This window comes from Cricetulus griseus, chromosome 7 (genome assembly GCF_003668045.3).
Source record: "Cricetulus griseus strain 17A/GY chromosome 7, alternate assembly CriGri-PICRH-1.0, whole genome shotgun sequence".
NCBI lineage: Eukaryota > Metazoa > Chordata > Mammalia > Rodentia > Cricetidae > Cricetulus > Cricetulus griseus.
The window spans coordinates 43,940,324-43,955,225 of NC_048600.1; the positions used below are offsets into that span (position 1 = coordinate 43,940,324).

The following is a 14,902-nucleotide window of genomic DNA, read 5'->3' on the forward strand; positions in this document are numbered from 1 at the left end:
ACTCTCATGTGATGCATGGATATACATGCAGTCAAAACAAAACTCATACATATGAAATACATTTTTAAAAATTGTTTAAAAAAAAAAAAACAAGACTCCAGTTCCATTGGATTTGGTGCCGTCTTCTGGCTTGTACAGACACATACAAACAAATAAATACATGATGCATAGACACACATGAAAACAAACAACATAAGAAATATAATAAAAATAAGCAAAAAACCTCTTCATTCACATCACTCTGGCTGTTGTTTTCTCCTTGAGTTCCACACTTGGTTTTTTGGGGGGGTTTTTTGGTTTTTTTGTTTTTTGGGGTTTTTTTTGGTTTTTTGAGACAGGGTTTCTCTGTGTAGCTTTGGAGCCTATCCTGGCACTCGCTCTGGAGACCAGGCTGGCCTGGAACTCACAGAGATCTGCCTGCCTCTGCCTCCCGAATGCTGGGATTAAAGGTGTGTGCCACCAACGCCCGGCCCACAGTTTTTGTGCTAGATCTGATTCCTAGATGTTGAATTCAGCCTCTAAGACCTCCTGCCTCTTGTGAAAAAGTGTATATGTGATGGGCAGGGTTGAGAATTGCCATCATTTCTCATGTGGACATTGGTTCTTGTCCTTCCTTCCATGGGGCTGGAATTCACATGAGTAGTCTTCATCTTAAATCATCAGGCAGAATTGCAGAACCGGACATCAGTGCTTCCTGAGGACCAAGATGTAGCTGACGAGAGGAGTCGAGTCCTGGTCCCCAGCTTGGACTCCATGCTTGACACACCTCTCATCATCAATGAGCTCTCCAAGGTAACACAAGCTCTGCCCTCCACCCAGCTGGCCCCAGTGCCCCAGAAATTAGCAGAGGCTAGCGGGCAAAGGGCCTGGATTGTCTTTAGACCTCCTCACCTGGGTCTTTCTCACTGGCATCTTACAGGTGTATGATCAGCGAGCGCCACTCCTTGCTGTGGACAGGATCTCCCTTGCAGTCCAGAAAGGGGAGTGCTTTGGCCTTTTGGGTTTCAATGGAGCTGGAAAAACCACAACATTCAAAATGCTGACTGGGGAGGAGACCATCACCTCAGGGGATGCCTTTGTTGGGGGTTACAGCATCAGTTCTGAGATCGGGAAGGTGGGTGCAGCAGGAATACCCTACTGGTCTGGACCAGGCAAGACAAGGGTTACCCGAGAGACCAGATAGACATGTCTCTGACTCACAGCAGGCATAGCAATATTTGTGGACATCAGGGCAAGGCCACGACAGGACCAGGTTTAAACAGGTAGAGGGAAAACAACGCAGCTGTCTGTGTCCAACCAACACTGTTCTATGTCTAGGACACAAAATATGGTTTAAAGGCCTAGAAAGATAAAAGGAGGACAGGAAGGCCCAGGGCCCATCCAGGTTATCACTCATTAAGGTGAAAACAGAGTGAGGCCAGACCAGGTACATCCCACATGTTCTCTGCATCCCACACACACGCCCCCTACATCCCACACACATGTCCCCTACACACACGTCCCTACATCCCACACACAGTGGACCCCTATCCTGAGCTGACCGCAGGGAGTGCTGGACTGGAGGAGGGGCTCATCTCAGGCTTCTGAGATCTGAATGCTGTGTCCACACATATGAGCAGAGCAAGCAGCCAGGCATAACCAGAATTTACAGGCACAGCACTCAAGAGATTCAGATTTCTTTTTTTTTCCTAGATTTATTTATTTTATATGTGTGAGCGTTCTGCCTGTATGTATGTATTCTATGTGCATGCCTGGTCCCATGGAGGTCAGAAGAGGGTGTTGGACCCCTGGAACTGGAGTTCCAGATGATTATGAACCACCATGTGGGTGCAGGGAACCAAACTGGGTCTTCTAGAAGGGCAACGTGTACTCTTAACCACTGGGCTATCTCTGCAGCCCCCAAACTCAGATTAACATTTTCAGTTGTCTGACCAAAACTATAAAAATAACTTAATATGTTTAAGGATTAGAAATGGCTGAGCATGGTGGTGCACACCTTTATTTCCCAGCACTCAGGAGGTGGAGGCAGGTGGATCTCTGTGAGTTGGAGACCAGCATGGTCTACATAGTGAGTTTAAAGACAGTCAGCTACATAGAGAGACCATCTCAAAAACAAAAAAAAAATTTTTTTTTAAGAATTAGAAATTGTATGCACAAGGGTTGGAGAAATGGCTCAGTGGTTAAAAGCACTGCTTGTTCTTCCAGAGGTCCTGAGTTCAATTCCCACATGGTGACTCACAACCATCTGTAATGAGATCTGGTGTCATCTTATGGCCTGCAGGGGTACATGCAGGCAGAACACTGTATACATAATAAATAAATCAGTCTTTAAAAAAAATGAATTTTTGCAGGAGTGACCTTGCAGTGATCCACATGCGATCTGGAAATGAAGGGAAGAGAGGTGATGCTAAACACATTTAACCTGAGGTCCACATGGAAAGGAGACAGTGTGGGAGGCCTATGCCAAGTCAGTAAAAGCAGACTACATCTCCAAGGAGGAGACACTCTGGAATTTCAGAACCTAGGCACAGCCGCCCCAGCCAGCAGAAGGTGGTGGGACAAATGGCACCCAGCTCACAATGACACCAGAGCCTGGAGATGCCTGCTGCACCCTGGCTTTGTTGCATATGGACACTTGCTGAGACACTTCTGAGGAGTGATGCCCACAAGAGTATTACCAATGAGCACCTCTTATTAGAAGACCCTAGAGCATTAGATGTTTGTTAATATCTGATGAAATCTGATGAATGAGGAAGTGTGTGATCACATATCACCTATAAAGTTTATGTGGTGACCAATTGTATAAGAAACCATTCTTTTTTTCTTTTTTTCTTTTTTTTGTTTGTTTGTTTGTTTTTTGAGATGAGGTTTCTCTGTGTAGCTGACTGTACTAGAACATACACTATAGACCAGGCTGGCCTCAAACTCACCTGAGTACTGGGATTAAAGGCCTGTGCCACTAAACCAAACTAATAAAACCATTCTTATGCTAACTGCCCCCACGGTTGTCTGTCCTAGATCAGGCTCCCAGCTAGAACACTCGCTGTCTGTTCCCTTTGGGAGCCTCCCTAAGATAGGCAAGTCCTTCCTGTGATCCCACTTGGGTGATGCTCAATGAGCTTCAGCTATAGTCAGCCACCAGGACCTAATTCCTACTCTTTAGACAACCCTGAACAGACTCATTGGGATGTAGATTAAGGACTGGCAGAGAAGCAGGCACTAAGGCCAGGGGTCACTGTGGTCCTCTGAGAGGAAATGACCTCTCTAACCCATTCCCTCCCATGCCATGTTCTAATCTAGGTACGGCAGCGGATGGGCTATTGCCCCCAGTTTGATGCACTCCTAGATCACATGACTGGCAGGGAGATGCTGGTCATGTATGCACGACTCCGAGGCATCCCAGAGCGCCTCATCAGTGCCTGTGTGGAGAATACTCTGCGGGGTCTGCTCCTGGAGCCACACGCCAACAAACTAGTCAAGACTTACAGGTGCGACCTACACTTGCCTCTGTTCCTATGAGATTAGCCCTGGCTCTCTCAAGGTAGTTTAGGGTCTCCTTATCATAGAGCTCAAGGTCAATGGCTCCAGAACCAGACTAGACTTGATAGCACGACTTAGATCTTATCATATGAGAGTACTTTCCTGTCATTTCCTGACAAGGCAAGCTGACTGACCATCTCAAAGACCCCTGGGCACAGCTCCCTCCAGAGCCTCCAGCCCTGTGCAGTGGCCTTTCTCAATCCTCTCACCTGGAATGCTCTAGAGTCACTGGGTGTGGGCCTTGGCTGGAAGCCAGGATATTCATGGTAATTACTGATTCTGCCTCCCACCTGTCACCCATCCACCTCCAGTGGCGGTAACAAGCGCAAACTGAGCACCGCCATCGCCCTCATTGGAGAGCCTGCAGTCATCTTCCTGGATGAGCCATCCACCGGCATGGACCCTGTGGCCCGGCGCCTGCTCTGGGACACTGTGGCCCGGGCCCGGGAGTCTGGCAAGGCCATTGTCATCACTTCCCACAGGTAGAGCTTGGGTGTCTGTGGATCAGGGGCAGAGCCAGAACCGGAGGTGGGGGTGGAACCAGGTGAACAGAAGACATGGCAGCAGCTAGCACAGGGTCTGCCGGGACATTTCTGAGGCTCTGCATGGGGAATCAGGAATGGCTGATCTGGGCATAGATACCCTCTGTCTGCAAAGCCTTTGACATCAGCCTCCTCCAGCACTGTTTCAAGCTTCCACCCTTTCCCCCAGCATGGAGGAGTGTGAAGCCTTATGTACCCGGCTGGCCATCATGGTTCAGGGCCAGTTCAAGTGCCTGGGTAGCCCACAACACCTCAAGAGCAAGTTTGGCAGTGGCTACTCCCTGCAGGCCAAGGTCCGGAGTGAAGGGAAGCAAGAAGTGCTAGAGGAATTCAAGGCATTTGTGGACCTGACCTTCCCAGGTGTGTGCTGGATGGGGTCTGGGCCCCTGTCTGGGCATGTTATCTGTTGCACAGAATTTATCCCACTTGCCTGACCCCTCAACAAAGACCCCAGGCCAAACTCTCCAGCCTGGCCTACTTGAGAATATGCTTGCTTCTGTACAGGCAGCATCCTAGAAGATGAGCACCAAGACATGGTCCATTACCATCTGCCTGGCTGTGACCTCAGCTGGGCCAAGGTGAGTGTGGGCCCCAGAATCCCACAGGATGCGAGTAGCGACTAAGAAGGGCCTTTTAGGACTCCTCAGTCTATGGTAATTTCAGGTTCTTTTCTAGGCAGAGTCACCTTTATATCTGCTGGGTTTGAGTTTTTATATGTGAAATATTTGAGGTGGAAGAAAGAAATGTTTGCATGAAGGAAACTGGTCCCAGAGATGGAACACAGTTTGAGATCAAAGCGAAGCTTTGGCTTCTACCTTGCTGCCCCTGCTCACCAGTGTCCTCTCCCCGAGCGTTGCTGACCTCATGGGAATGACTTATCCAGGGTTCTAGGACAACACTGGGGAATGGTAGGGTGAGGTCCAACCTCCCCGTATCAGAAGACTTACTATCTGGGTCCTGGACTCTCTTACCAGTAGCTTTTCTGTTTCAACAGGTATTTGGAATCCTGGAGAAAGCCAAGGAGAAGTATGGAGTGGACGATTACTCTGTGAGCCAGATCTCTCTGGAGCAAGTCTTTCTGAGCTTTGCCCACCTGCAGCCCCCCACCACTGAGGATGGGCGATGAGGAGCTGGCTGCTGCCTTCCGAGCGTCAGACATGGAAGGGGCGAGTCAGTGCTCAGCTGTGCATCCTCTCCCTTCTAGTTTCTCTTTTCTTTAATTTTTAATCACTGTTTTCTATGATGGACACAAAAAGGAAATCAAGGTGATATGCACAAAATGGACAAGTGTGTCTATCAGGAGCTGCAGGCAGGAATCAGCATACGGATTTCCACTCCTGAAGGCAGACTCTGCAACCACATCCCAGACCCAGGGCCTATCCCACAGTGCACACAGATAGGCCTTGGTCTTTGCGTGGAGAACTGTCCCAGGTGGTGCTGCAGCTAACCTGGGGGGCTGAACCTCTTTTCAGTGCTTGTCCAGAGAGCCCCCAGGGACCCGTCCATGTTTACATATGACAATATGCTCCCTAGGGAGGAAAAAGAAAGCCAACAGACTTGAGCAGCAACAAGGACTTCCCAGCTGCCATGAATGTGCAGGAAAATTGACAATAACTTCATGAAGGGAAGATACTGACTGTGACTAGGTGCTGAGACCTTGGCTCCCAGTGCAGTTGTGGAGGCATCCTTGGGTGTCAGTGTTCTTTCACATATGGACGCTGAACCAGACTGAACTGATCCTGAGCCAGAGGTCATCCCACAGAGCATCTGCAGCACAAGAGATGTGGCCACACTCAAAGCAGAGTCCTCTGTTCCCAGCTCTGTGCCTTCAAGAAGTTACTGGTCACAGGACAGTCAGGGAAACTACAGGGCTAAGTGATGTCATCTCCTGAGGATACACTTACACAATTGTGATTCTATAGAAAATAAAGGCTAAGGAGACATGATTAGTCTTTGAGTCATAAATTGATATAAAGAGGGGTCAGAGGACTAGATCACTACACCACAACCCATCTTCAAATATGGCTCTCATATCAAGTTTCCAACAAAGCAGGAATTGGCTTTTCCTAACAAAGAGGGAGCTTACAGGACTCACTGCTGCTGTGAGGTGAAGGAATAGGCATGTAATAGTTACTTCCTGTGGGATAAAATACCTGAGAAAATCAACTTAAGGGAGGGTGTATCGTGGCTCCTGGCTCAAAGGTGCGGTATCATGGAGAGGAAGTCGTGGTGCTGGAACTTGGTGTGATGATTGGTCATACCATTCTCCAGGCAGGAATGCTGGTGCTGGTCGCTTTGCTTCCTTCTTTCAAGTCCAGCTCATTCTGCCAAGGAGTGGGCAGGCTACGGGCCTAGATGAGAAAGGTAAATGGCAAGTGAGGTCAGTCTTCCCACGTCAATTAACACAATCCAGAAATTCTCTCACATGCCAAAACATTTGCTACTGTGGTCCTTCTAAATCCCATCAAGTTGATAAACGTCAGCCATCACAATGCCCAAAGGCAAATGAGAAGTGGGTCCTATCTACATCCAAGAAAACAATATGGGCTGATGCAAGACATGTATGTCTAGTTCAATATCAAAAAGAAAACATCCAGAAGTTTCTTCAAGAGTCCCTTTTCATTTATGTTCTATTGCTTCTTAAAGTTTACTTTCTTTTTTTTTTTTTTTTTTTTTTTTTTGGTTTTTCGAGACAGGATTTCTCTGTAGCTTTGTAGACCAGGCTGGTCTCGAACTCACAGAGATCTGCCTGCCTCTGCCTCCCAAGTACTGGGATTAAAGGCATGTGCCACCAATGCCCGGCTTCTTAAGGTTTTCTAAAACATTGAGTTAACACTTCTGCATTTTACATCCTTAAAGAATTAATCAGTTTTAGAAAGATTGCTTTCCAGAAGTCATGGCCACAGGACAGTCAAGAACCATTCTAGTGCTGAGTGGCCATCTCTTGGGTATACAATAAACATGAAGACTATCCAGAAAAAGACTGAGGGGACATGAGTAGTCTGAGGGTCACAGACTCAGCCATGGGGAGGTAGGGACCTGATCACTCTCTGTCTTAGTTACCTTCCTTATTGTTTTGATAAACTACTCCGACAAAAGATACTGAAAAGAGTTCATTTCAGCTCACAGTTCCAGGTTCCAATCCATCGAGTGGAGGAGGTCACAGCTCAGTAGCAAGAAGGAGCTGGTCGTGTTGCAACTGCAGTCAGGAAGTAAACACAGAGAGCAACAGCTGCTTGTGCTCGGCTCACCTCTGTATTCATTTTAAAAATTAGTCCAGGAAAAAAATTAGTCCAGGATCCAACCTCAGGTAATGGTGCCACCCACCTGCATAGACCTACCCACCTCAATTATGCCCAGAAGTCCATCTCCTGGTGATTCGAAGGTTCATCAAGTTGACAATTGAGATCCTCATAATAATTAGGGTTTCTATTGCTATGAAGAGACACCATGACCATGGCAAATCTTTTTTTTTTCCTTTTGATTTTTCAAGACAGGGTTTCTCTGTGTAACCTTAACTGTCCTAGAACTTGCTTTGTAGACCAGGCTGGCCTGCAGCTCACAGAGATCTGCTTGCTTCTGCCTCCCAAGTGCTGGAATTAAAGGCACCTCCATCATCCAGCTAGACCAAGGCAAATCTTATAAAGGAAAACATTTAATTGGGACTGGCTTACAGTTTCAGAGTCTTCGTCCATTGTCATCATGGTGGGGAACATGGTGGCATACAGGCAGACATGGTGCTGGAGGAGGAGCTGGGAGTTCTACATCTTTCATCCGCAAGCAGCTGAGGGAGGCTGTGTACCACATGGGTGTAGCTTGAGCATATAAAACCTCAAAACCCACCTCCACAGTAACATGTTTACTCCCACAAGGCCACATCTCCTAATAGTGACACTCCCTATGGGCCAAGCATTCAAACATATGGGGTCATACCTATTCAGACCACCACAGAGATTAACCATGCCGTCTCATCACTTTGAGACAATTTGGTTGGCTTTTTGTTGTTTTGTGTGCATGGGTTTGCCCAAATGATTGTCTATGCACCTCATTGTGTGTATGATTCCCTTAGAGGTCAGAAGAGGGCATTGCATCCCCTGGAACTGGAGTTATGAATGGCTGTGAACCACCATGTGGGTGCTGGAAACCAAACACCATCCTCCAAAAGAATAAGTGCTCTTAGCCACTGAGCCACCTCTCCAGCCCCCCTATTGTTTTGAGACGAGATTTTACTATGTAGCCCTGACTAGCCTAGAACTCTCTGGAAACTAGGCTGCCTTCAAACTAAGAGATCCCCCTGCTTCTGTCTCCCAAATTCTGGGATTAAAGGCAAGGGCTACCACACTGAGCAACAATGATTTTAACCAGTCTCTGAACATTAATAGAAACTTCAAATGGTTTCCATAGCACTCATCCCTTTAAAAAGTCTTCAAAGCTGGGCAGCCAGGCATGTTGGTTGTATTAGTCAGGGTCACTGAATTTATAAACTAAATCTTTCCCCTCCCCGCCCCTCCCCTCCTTCCTTCCCTCCTCCTCCTCCTCCTCTCTCTCTCTCTCTCTCTGTGTGTGTGTGTGTGTGTATGAAATATATTGGAATGACAGGCTGAAGTCCAACTAATCCCACAATGCTTAGCTGTGAACAGAAAGTCCAAGAATCTAGTAGTTACAAGGCTAGATATCTCAGCTGGCCTTCTGTATATATTGGAATTCCAAAGAAGTAGGCTCCAAGGCCAGTGAAGGAATGGATGTGCTGAAAAGGCAAGGGCAAGCAGGCAAAGAGCAAAACCTTCTTCCATGTGGTTATATATGCTTCCAACAGAAGGTGTAGCCCAGATAAAAGGTGTGTGTCTTCTCACCTCAAGATACAGATCAGAAGCCTGTGAGCCAATGCCCTTAATTCTTAATCCCAGTTGAGGCATTCAGATCTATGTGAGTTGGAGACCAGCCTGGTCTACAAAGAGAGTTCCAGGACAATCAGGGCCATTACACAACAAAACTCTGTTTCTAAAAACGAAAAAAGAATACATAACTATTTTTTAAAAGCCTGTGTCTTCCCACCTCAAAGGTCCAGACTAGAAGTGGATTCACCCACTTCAAACCAAGCAGAAAATCTCTCACTGGTGTGCTCTCTATTTCTGGATTCATTCCCAGATATGGTCAAGTTGACAACCAAGCATAGCCACCTCGCCGGGGGGTGGTGGTGGCGCACACCTTTAGTTCTAACACTCAGGAGGCAGAGGCAGGTAGATCTCTGTGAGTTGGAGACCAGCCTGGTCTACAAGAGCTAGTTCCAGGATAGCCTCCAAAGCCACAGAGAAACCCTGTCTCGAAAAACCAAAAAGAAGGAGGAGGAGGAGGAGGAGGAGGAGGAGGAGGAGGAGGAGGAGAAAAGAAGAAGAGAAGAAGAAGAAGAAGAAGAAGAAGAAGAAGAAGAAGAAGAAGAAGAAGAAGAAGAAGAGAATAGCCATTTCAGTGGTGCACACTTTAATCCCAGCAATCAGGAGGCAGAGGCAGGAGAAACTCTATTGAGTTCCAGGACAGCCAAAGATATATAGTACCTATCTTAAAGCAAAACAAACAAACCAAAAAAAAAAAAAAAAGAAAGAAAAACCAAACAGCCAGCAGCTGGGTGGTGGTGCAATTCTTTAATCCCAGCACTTGGGAGGCAAAAGGCAGTTGGATCTCTGTAAATTCAAGGCCTAGCCTGGTCTACATCGTGAGCCAAGACTATGTAGAGACCCTGTCTGAAAAAAAAATAACATATAAGGAATTAGATATCATGACATTTGGGGGGCTTTTGTTTGTTTCTTTCTTTGAAGACAGGATTTCTCTAGTTGCATTGACTGTCTTGGAACTTACTTTGTAAACCAGGCTAGCCTTAAATTACAGAGATCAACAGGTGGTGGTGATGGTACAAATTCCAGCAGTTGGGAGGCAGAGGCAAAGGCAGGCAGATCTCTATGAGACCAACCTGGTCTACAGAGGGAGTTCCAGGACAGTCAGGGCTACATAGAGTAATCCTGTCTTGAAAAATGAAAAAAAAAAAAAATGAAGATCCTTCTGCCTCTGCCTCCCAAGTGCTGGGATTAACAGCATGAGTCACCACCAGGATCTTGCTTTGTTTGTTTTTTGGAGACAGGGTCTCTCCATTATGGAGCGCTAGCTGTCCTGGAACTCACTATGTAGACTAGGCTGTTGACATTTTAAAAATAGGTTTAATTGCATGTATGTATGTACAAACATGCCATAGTACACATGTGGAAGTGAGGGGTCAACCTGTGAGAATCAGTTCTATTCTTCCATCATGTGGCCACCTTCATTGTGAGCTCTTTTGGGGGGGTCTCTTTTTTGAGATAGGTCTGTCTATGTAGATGCCCTGGAACTCACCTTGTAGACCAAACTGGCCTGGAAATCAGAGGTCTTGCCTGTCTCTACCTCGACAGTGTTGGGATTAAAGGTGTGAGCCACCAACCGGAGAGTGGTGGCGCACGCCTTTAATCCCAGAATTTGGGATACAGAGGCAGGTGGATCTCTGAGTTCGAGGCCAGCCTGGTCTACACAGTGAGTTTCAGGACAGGCATGGCTACACAGAGAAACCCTGTCTTGCAAACAAACAAAACAAAAATGACCCTAAGGGCATCAGGAAGGGATTACATGACCCCACTGGGTACAGGGCTGGGTGCGCAACACTGGAGTATCAACAGCAGAGCCAAGAACAGGCCTCAGGAACCCACCTCCCATTGGCTTTTTTTGAGGACTAACTAACAAAGAGAGTGGACTTCTGAGACAGTAGTGTAGACTGTCCCTTTTATGTTCATTCCCTTCCAGACCAGAAAGGTCCAAGATGTTTTCAGGTGGCTGCTGTACCTGGCTGCCTAGCTCTTCCTAGGGACCCAGGAGACAAGGCTGTTTCCTCTGCTCCCCATGGCCTGACCCAGTGTCCCCTGATCCAAGAGCAAGTCCTGTGGGACAGCCACTATGTTTCCTCATTTCCTCCTATGCCCAAGAAAGTGGCTCAACTGTAACACTGTGTCACTGCTTGTAATTGTTGGTTAGGATATGAGAGTAGAGGAAGCCCAAATGTGGGCAAGACTGTAGCGAAGCCCCTGAAAGGAAAAGGCTGTCAGGTATAGTAACACAAGGCTATAATTACACCCCTTGGAAAGCAGAGGCAGGATGATCCCCATTAATTTGAAGTCACCCTTGGCTACATTGTGAATGTCATGACAGCCAGGACTACATAGTGAGATCCTGTCTAAAAGGAAATAATAGATCATAAACAGGAAGAACTGTCCCCACCCTAAACATCATGGTTACAAGTATCAGAAATTACAGACCAGGGCTGGAGAGAGGGCTCAGAGGTTAAGAGCACCGACTGCTCTTCCAGAGGTGCTGAGTTCAATTCCCAGCAACCACATGGTGTCTCACAACTATCGGTTATGAAATCTGGTGCCCTCTTCTGGTGTGCAGATATACATGTAAGCAGAATGTTGTATACATAATACATAAAATCTTTTAAAAAATTACAGACCACTGGTTTAAAACAGAAGTTTATTTTTAGCCATTCATGAAATATGAAGAAGGCAGTACAGGGCTGTCACCTTCAGGATCTTGGGCAAGGCTCCATCCATCCACCATATCTGCCATCCTAGTGAAGGCCTCCTTCTCTTAATTCACCTTCTCTAGTCTAGAATCTGCAGGAAATAGGGAATAGGAGTTGGGAAGAAGGCACACTCAGTTGACCCTTTTCAACAGAGCTGCCCAGGCTCTGCTCCTGGGGCTCTGGGGCTCCTGTGTCTAATGCCTCCCTTATCACCTGGCTTTGACTGGCACAGGTCATCTTGGCCATTTGTCACTGATGCCTTGCTCCAGACTCAGTTGAAACATAAGCTCAAGGTTCTGCATTCGCTGACCAGGCCACATCCACCCCACCCCATGAGAACACCCTGGAAAGGCAGATCAGATATGTCCTTGAATTCTTGGAAGACATGAACATGTGACCTTAGGATGAAGATAAACAGGATCCCAAGCCTCCAGTTTGGAACACATGGGCTATTCCAAAAGGCATCCTATTCAAGAATCTAGAAGGATCCACTAAAGAGGACTCAGATCTTTAGAGTCGCCCCTTACAATGAAAACCGTGAACTGTGGTGGTTGCTCTCAAATACAAGCTCACCTAGGTCAACTGGCTGGTACCCCTTTCAGCTAATTCTGGCCACCAAGAAGGACTTTCCCTTCATAGCTTCCCCTACTCTATTCTTCTGAAGTCAGGTACTAGGCCTTGGTGAGTCTTCAGTCTACCCTCACCAGTCATCTTCCTCTTTTCCATCTTGGCATGGCATTCCCTTGACACAACTTGGGCTCCAAAGCTGACCAAACCTCCACTACAGCCCAGGTGGGCCCTGACCGTAGCAGTTTTGAAGCTGCCTACAAGGTTGATCATCTCAGAGGTCATCAGGCCTGGGAAAATGCTCTGCCTTAATATGAGTAAGACTCTCAAAGTTAAAATGGCCTTGATATCATTACCAGGTGACTTTAAACCTTAAGAAGGGAAGAAAGAGAGCTCAGAATACTGGCCAGAGCTAACATCACTCCTGAACTGTGGCCAGATACTCATGTTTCCTCCAGCCAACCAGGGCCAAGGATGCCCTGAATCCCTGGAAACCCCAGCTCAGTGGCCATTCACCATGGGAAGAAAGGAAAAAGAAAGAAAAATGTCTAGAGATTCAGTTCATTTGTTTTTAGTTTTTCTTTTGTTTTTTTTTCTTTCTTTTTTTTTTTTTAAGGTAGGATTTCTCTATGTAGCTTTGGAGCCTATCCTGGCACTTGCTCTGTAGACCAGGCTGGCCTCGAACACACAGAGATTCATGTGTCTCTGCCTCTTGAGTAATGGGATCAAAGGCATGAGCCACTACCGCCAGGTCTGTTTGTTTTTTAAGACAGGGTTTCCCTGGCTGGCCTGGAACTCACAGAAATCCACCTGCCGGGCCGGGCAGTGGTAGTGCATGCCTTTAATCCCAGCACTCGGGAGGTAGAGACAGGCAGATCTCTGTGAGTTCGAGACCAGCCTGGTCTACAAGAGCTAGTTCCAGGACAGCCTCCAAAGCCACAGAGAAACCCTGTCTTGAAAAACAAAAACAAAAACAAACAAAAACAAAACAAAAAAAAAGTCTCTGCCTCTTCTTTTTTGTTTGTTTTTGTTTGTTTGTTTATTTTCTTTCTAGACAGGGTGCTGGGATTAAAGGCTTGTGCCATCAAAGCCAAGCTGCCACCATCACCTGGCTAGAGAATCCGTTCTTAGGACCCTTCTGAATGTTTCTGCATACCTCAAAATGGTAAAAAGCCTAACGCTCAGCTTTCAGAGCTCAACAGCTGATGGTACACTTGGTCATAAAAATCAGTAATATTTAGCAACAAATTTTATCAAAGCATCTGAGCAACTCATGCTTTTAGATCTAATATAAAATGTGTTAAAGCTTACACGAACACCAAATTAAATTACTTTGAACATTAGGGGGAAAAGCGGGAAGAGGGTGTTAGTCCAACTTGTTCTGGACTCACCCTACCTGCCACGCTGAGGTCCCTTAGCTGCCTCCCGCTTCTGAGTGTCAGTGCTGCTCTAAACCCACAGTTCTTGAGTTTGCGGGCTCCAGAAGCCTCTCTAATTACAGACTCCACTAAATCTTCAGAGAACTGCACATGCTGCCTGCTTGACCATCACCACTCCATCTCAGAGCCTCAAGAGCCCTTTTTAGACAGGAACAGGTTGAAGCTCCTGGGACACTGCTCTTCTAAGACCGTTAATCTTGGTTGTCACCCTGACTGAATTTAGAATTAACCAAGAGGCACACCTCCCGGCGCACCTGTGAAGAATTTTTGTGATTGTTAAGTCAGAGTGACTAGATCTGCTAACCCACTCCCAAGAATGAACTGGTGGCTCAAGGGAGCAGACTCCAGAGGCAGGCTCCTTTTCCTGCCCTGTGCCCAGCTCCTTGAATTTATCTCCTCCCTCCATCTCTCCATGGGTCACCAAGGGGCACACTGGCCTCCTATTTTTCACAGCGATATGTAATCCAAACCAAGTCACCTTTGTTTCTTCCTCCTAAACCTTAGATCAATTCCTCTCTCTTCCTTGCTGTCTCAAACCTGTTTAGATAACCGCAGGGACTGTGTACATATCCATTCCTTCCTCAAAGAACCACAGAGGAAGGAATACGCCAAGCGAAGTTGGGAGGCGGGGCACTGCAGCACCACGGGTACTGTGTAGCCTAGGCCCTGGACCTCTATGTCCTGACAATGACCTTCACCCAGACTGGCGTTCCTTTTCTTCTCCCAGCGAACCTGGACGCCTTCCTTTGCACCTGTTGTTCCCTCCGCCCCGCGCATCCTTTTCAGAAATGTCACCTCGGAGACGCCTCCCCTACTGCATGTCTTCGGCATTTCCTCAAACTCCTTTCTTTCTGGCCTACCCGCGTCTACGCAGTTTTGGCGGCAGGAACCCACCGTCGGTACCAGCCTGTCCCTTTAGAATAAATAGCACGGCTTTGCTTGGACTCTCCGCCGCCTGGGCTGTAAGGCGCACCACTCCCTGCAGGGCGCGTAACCATACCGTAGGCCTAGCACTCAATAAGAGAGTCAATAATAATAGTAAGAGTCGGTAAGAGCCGGGCAGTGGTGGCGCACGCCTTTAGTCCCAGCACTCGGGAGGCAAGGCAGGCGGATCTCTGTGAGTTCAAAGCCAGCCTGGTCTCCAGAGGGAGAGCCAGGATAGGCTCCAAAGCTACACAGAGAAACCCTGTCTCAAAAAAAAAAAAAAAAAAAAA

General features: G+C 47.2%; 1 protein-coding gene and 1 long non-coding RNA gene across 2 annotated transcripts in view; one reads left to right on the plus strand and one right to left on the minus strand.

Moving 5' to 3' along the window:
• The window catches only part of Abca3 (ATP binding cassette subfamily A member 3), a 41,855-nt gene extending 36,647 nt beyond the window's left edge, over positions 1-5,208 (plus strand). Inside the window, exons 24-30 of the mRNA XM_035448061.1 lie at positions 664-792; positions 920-1,114; positions 3,301-3,488; positions 3,852-4,022; positions 4,252-4,442; positions 4,587-4,660; positions 5,077-5,208. Coding sequence (XP_035303952.1) covers positions 664-792; positions 920-1,114; positions 3,301-3,488; positions 3,852-4,022; positions 4,252-4,442; positions 4,587-4,660; positions 5,077-5,208 — 1,080 coding nt within the window. The remainder of the gene's footprint in view (positions 1-663; positions 793-919; positions 1,115-3,300; positions 3,489-3,851; positions 4,023-4,251; positions 4,443-4,586; positions 4,661-5,076) is intronic.
• A 6,403-nt stretch (positions 5,209-11,611) lies between these two features.
• LOC103159144 lies at positions 11,612-14,857 on the minus strand. Its single transcript, XR_003487034.2, has 2 exons — positions 14,381-14,857; positions 11,612-11,773 (listed from the first exon to the last, which is right to left on the minus strand). It is a non-coding gene; the product is annotated as an uncharacterized LOC103159144 (long non-coding RNA).
• Positions 14,858-14,902: the final 45 nt, after the last annotated feature.